A 5,000-nucleotide genomic window follows, 5' to 3' on the forward strand; every position below is an offset into this window, starting at 1 on the left:
CAGCAGTAGTAGTAGTATTAGCAGCAGTAGTAGTAGTACTAGTATTAGCAGCAGCAGTAGTAGTAGCAGTAGTATTAGCAGTAGTAGCATTAGCAGTAGTAGTAGTAGTATTAGCAGCAGTAGTAGTAGTAGTAGTAGTAGTAGTAGTAGTAGTATTAGCAGTAGTAGTAGTAGTAGTAGTAGTAGTAGTAGTAGTAGCATTAGCAGCAGTAGTAGTAGCATTAGCAGCAGTAGTAGTAGCATTAGCAGTAGTATTAGCAGCAGCAGTAGTAGTAGCAGTAGTAGTAACCATGGTAGTATTAGTAGTAGTAGTTTTAGCAGCAGTAGTAGTAGTATTAGCAGCAGTAGTAGTAGTACTAGTATTAGCAGCAGCAGTAGTAGTAGCAGTAGTATTATCAGTAGTAGCATTAGCATTAGTAGTAGCAGCAGTAGCAGCAGTAGTAGTATCAGCAGTAGCAGTAGTAGTATTAGCAGCAGTAGTAGTAGTAGTAGTAGTAGTAGTAGTAGTATTAGCAGTAGTAGTAGCAGCAGTAGTAGTAGTAGTAGTAGTATTAGCAACAGTAGTAGTAGTAGTAGTAGTATTATTAGCAGCAGTAGTAGTAGTAGCATTAGCAGCAGTAGTAGTAGCATTAGCAGCAGTAGTAGTAGCATTAGCAGTAGTATTAGCAGCAGCAGTAGTAGTAGCAGTAGTAGTATTAGCAGTAGCAGCATTAGCAGTAGTAGTACTAGCAGTAGTAGTATTAGCAGTAGTAGTAGTATTAACAGCAGTTGTAGTAGTATTAGCAGCACTAGTAGTAGTATTAGCAGCAGTAGTAGAAGTACTAGCAGTAGTATTACTAGCAGTAGTAGTACTAGTATTAGCAGTAGTAGTAGCAGCAGTAGTAGTAGTAGTAGTAGTAGTAGTATTAGCAGCAGTAGTAGCAGTAGTAGTATTAGTAGCAGCAGTAGTAGTAGTAGTAGTAGTAGTAGCAGTATTAGCAGCAGTAGTAGCAGTAGTAGTATTAGCAGCAGTAGTAGTAGTAGTAGTAGTATTAGCAGCAGTAGTAGTAGTAGTAGTAGCATTAGCAGCAGTAGTATTAGCAGCAGCAGTAGTAGTAGCAGTAGTAGTATTAGCAGTAGCAGCATTAGCAGTAGTAGTAGCATTAGCAGCAGTAGTAGTAGCATTAGCAGCAGCAGTAGTAGTAGCAGTAGTAGTATTAGCAGTAGTAGTACTAGCAGTAGTAGTATTAGCAGTAGTAGTAGTATTAACAGCAGTTGTAGTAGTATTAGCAGCACTAGTAGTAGTATTAGCAGCAGTAGTAGAAGTACTAGCAGTAGTATTACTAGCAGTAGTAGTAATATTACTAGCAGTAGTAGTAGTATTAGCAGCAGTAGCATTATATCCTGTCTCTCTCTCTCTCTACAGGTCTGTCTAGTAATCATTCTATCATGTCTCTCTCTCTACAGGTCTGTCTATTAATCATTCTATCCTGTCTCTCTCTCTAGAGGTCTGTCTAGTAATCATTCTATCATGTCTCTCTCTACAGGTCTGTCTAGTAATCATTCTATCATGTCTCTCTCTACAGGTCTGTCTAGTAATCATTCTATCATGTCTCTCTCTACAGGTCTGTCTAGTAATCATTCTATCATGTCTCTCTCTACAGGTCTGTCTAGTAATCATTCTATCATGTCTCTCTCTCTACAGGTCTGTCTAGTAATCATTCTATCATGTCTCTCTCTCTACAGGTCTGTCTATTAATCATTCTATCCTGTCTCTCTCTACGGGTCTGTCTAGTAATCATTCTATCATGTCTCTCTCTCTAGAGGTCTGTCTAGTAATCATTCTATCATGTCTCTCTCTCTCTACAGGTATGTCTAGTAATCATTCTATCATGTCTCTCTCTCTCTACAGGTCTGTCTATTAATCATTCTATCCTGTCTCTCTCTCTACAGGTCTGTCTATTAATCATTCTATCCTGTCTCTCTCTCTACAGGTATGTCTAGTAATCATTCTATCATGTCTCTCTCTCTACAGGTCTGTCTAGTAATCATTCTATCATGTCTCTCTCTCTACAGGTCTGTCTAGTAATCATTCTATCATGTCTCTCTCTCTACAGGTCTGGCTGCAGTCATGATGGTGTATGACTTTCCACTGAAGACAGACATGGAGACGGTGAGACTGGAGGTGTGGGTGTGAGGGTGTGTGGGTGTGAGGGTGTGTGTGTGTGGGTGTGAGGGTGTGGGTGTGTGGGTGTGATGAGGGTGTGTGGGTGTGTGGGTGTGATGGTGTGTGAGGGTGTGATGGTGTGTGTGATGGTGTGGGGGTGTGTGTGAGGGTTTTTGGCTGTGATGGTGTGTGTGAGGGTGTGAGGGTGTGATGGTGTGTGTGAGGGTGTGATGGTGTGTGTGAGGGTGTGATGGTGTGTGTGAGGGTGTGTGGGTGTGTGGGTGTGATGGTGTGTGTGTGAGGGTTTTTGGCTGTGATGTGTGTGTGATGGTGTGTGGGTGTGTGTGAGGGTGTGTGGGTGTGATGGTGTGTGTGAGGGTGTGTGTGAGGGTGTGATGGTGTGTGTGAGGGTTTTTGGCTGTGATGGTGTGTGTGAGGGTGTGTGGGTGTGATGGTGTGTGTGAGGGTGTGATGGTGTGTGTGAGGGTGTGAGGGTGTGATGGTGTGTGTGAGGGTGTGATGGTGTGTGTGAGGTTGTGATGGTGTGTGTGAGGGTGTGATGATGTGTGTGAGGGTGTGTGGGTGTGATGGTGTGTGTGTGGGTGTGGGTGTGAGGGTGTGATGGTGTGTGTGAGGGTGTGATGGTGTGTGTGTGGGTGTGATGGTGTGTGCGAGGGTGTGTGGGTGTGATGGTGTGTGTGAGGGTGTGTGGGTGTGATGGTGTGTGTGAGGGTGTGTGGGTGTGATGGTGTGTGTGTGAGGGTGTGATGGTGTGGGTGTGATGGTGTGAGGGTGTGATGGTGTGTGTGAGGGTGTGATGGTGTGGGTGTGATGGTGTGAGGGTGTGATGGTGTGTGTGAGGGTTTTTGGCTGTGATGGTGTGTGTGAGGGTGTGTGGGTGTGATGGTGTGTGAGGGTGTGATGGTGTGTGTGAGGGTGTGTGGGTGTGATGGTGTGTGTGAGGGTGTGATGGTGTGTGTGTAACGATATTCTTCGTCCTCCTCTGACGAGGAGTATGAAATGTGGGACCAATGCGCAGCGTGGTGTGTGTGAGGGTGTGATGGTGTGTGTGAGGGTGTGATGGTGTGTGTGAGGGTGTGATGGTGTGTGTGAGGGTGTGTGGGTGTGATGGTGTGTGTGAGGGTGTGATGGTGTGTGTGTAACGATATTCTTCGTCCTCCTCTGACGAGGAGTATGAAATGTGGGACCAATGCGCAACGTGGTATGTGTTCATTATGTTTATTTTACTGAACACTGAGAATACAAAATAACAACGTGAAAATAAACGAAAACCGAAACAGTCCTGAAAGGTGCAGAAAACACTAGACAGAAAAAAAATCATCCACAACCCACAGGTGGGAAAAGGCTACCTAAGTATGATTCTCAATCAGAGACAACGAACGACACCTGCCTCTGATTGAGAACCATACCAGGCCAAACACATAAACGCAACATAGAAAAAATAACATAGACTACCCACCCCAACTCACGCCCTGACCAAACTAAAACAAAGACATAACAAAGGAACTAAGGTCAGAACGTGACAGTACCCCCCCCCCCCCCCACCCCCCCAAAGGTGCGGACTCCGGCAGCAAAACCTGAACCTATAGTGGAGGGTCTGGGTGGGCGTCTGTCCGCGGTGGCGGCTCTCATGCGGGGCGTGGAACCCACTCCACCATAGTCTCGGCCCTTGCCGCGGGTCCCGAATGGACGGGAGATTCCGGCAGCACCGGACAGACTGGCGGCTCAGGACAGACTGGCGGGTCAGGACAGACGGGCGGCTCTGCCAGCTCAGGACAGACGGGCGGCTCTGGCAGCTCAGGACAGACGGGCAGCTCAGGACAGACGGGCAGCTCAGAACAGACGGGCAGCTCAGGACAGACGGGCGGCTCTGGACAGACGGGCGGATCTGACAGCTCAGGACAGAAGGGCGGCTCCGGCAGCTCCGGACAGACGGGAGGCTCTGGCAGCGCCGGGCAGCTCAGGACAGACGGGCGGCTCTGGACAGACGGGCGGCCCCGGCAGCTCAGGACAGACGGGCGGCTCTGGACAGACGGGCGGATCTGGCAGCTCAGGACAGACGGGCAGCTCAGGACAGACGGGCGGCTCAGGACAGACGGGCGGCTCTGGAGAGACGGGAGGCTCTGGACAGACGGGCGGATCTGGCAGCTCAGGACAGACGGGCAGCTCAGGACAGACGGGCGGCTCTGGACAGACGGGAGGCTCTGGCAGCTCAGGACAGGAGGGAGACTCTGGAAGCGCTGGACAGGTGGGAGCACCTGGAGGGAGGAGACGGAGAGACAGCCTGGTAAGGGGGCTGCCACAGGAGGCCTGGTGCGTGGAGGAGGCACCGGATGGACCGGACCGTGGAGGCGCACTGGAAGTCTCGAGCACCGAGCCTGCACAACCTGTCCTGGCTGGATACTCCCTGTAGCCCGGCAAATTTGCCGGTGTTGGAACAGACCGTGCTGGGCTGTGCTGGTGCACCAGGGACACCGTGCGTAGGGCTGGTGCCATAAAACCCGGGCCGAGGAGACGCACCGGAGACCAGATGCTCTGAGCCGGCTTCATAGCTCCTGGCTCAAAGCCCACTCTAGCCCGGCCGATACGAGGAGCTGCGATGTAGCGCACCGGGCTATGCCTGCGCACTGGGGACACCGTGCGCCTCACGGCATAACACGGTGCCTGCCCGGTCCACCTCTCTCCATGGTAAGCACAGCGAGTTGGCTCAGGTCTCCTACCTGATTTAGCCACACTCCCCGTGTGCCCCCCCAAGACATTTTTGGGGCCGTCTCTCGTCCCTGTTGCGTTGCCGTGCCAACTCCTCAAAATGCCACCGCTCTGCTTTGGCTGC

The 5,000-nt window shown here is 50.1% G+C and overlaps 1 protein-coding gene across 7 annotated transcripts in view; it reads left to right on the forward strand.

The window, feature by feature from the left end:
• The window catches only part of LOC118936872 (Krueppel-like factor 3), a 34,568-nt gene that overhangs the window by 16,913 nt on the left and 12,655 nt on the right, over positions 1 to 5,000 (forward strand). For 4 of the 7 annotated variants that reach the window (XR_005034319.1, XR_005034320.1, XR_005034318.1 and 1 more), the window contains one exon: positions 2,097 to 2,164. Coding sequence is in view for 4 of the 7 variants with exons in the window: in XM_036934390.1 (XP_036790285.1) it covers positions 2,111 to 2,164 (54 nt within the window). In the remaining 3 variants the exon portion in view is untranslated. Of the gene's footprint in view, positions 1 to 2,083; positions 2,165 to 5,000 lie in introns of those variants that run through there. The other 3 variants (XM_036934394.1, XM_036934392.1, XM_036934391.1) reach the window with 2 other exon arrangements.

Source organism: Oncorhynchus mykiss, chromosome 10 (genome assembly GCF_013265735.2).
Source record: "Oncorhynchus mykiss isolate Arlee chromosome 10, USDA_OmykA_1.1, whole genome shotgun sequence".
NCBI classification, from domain to species: domain Eukaryota; kingdom Metazoa; phylum Chordata; class Actinopteri; order Salmoniformes; family Salmonidae; genus Oncorhynchus; species Oncorhynchus mykiss.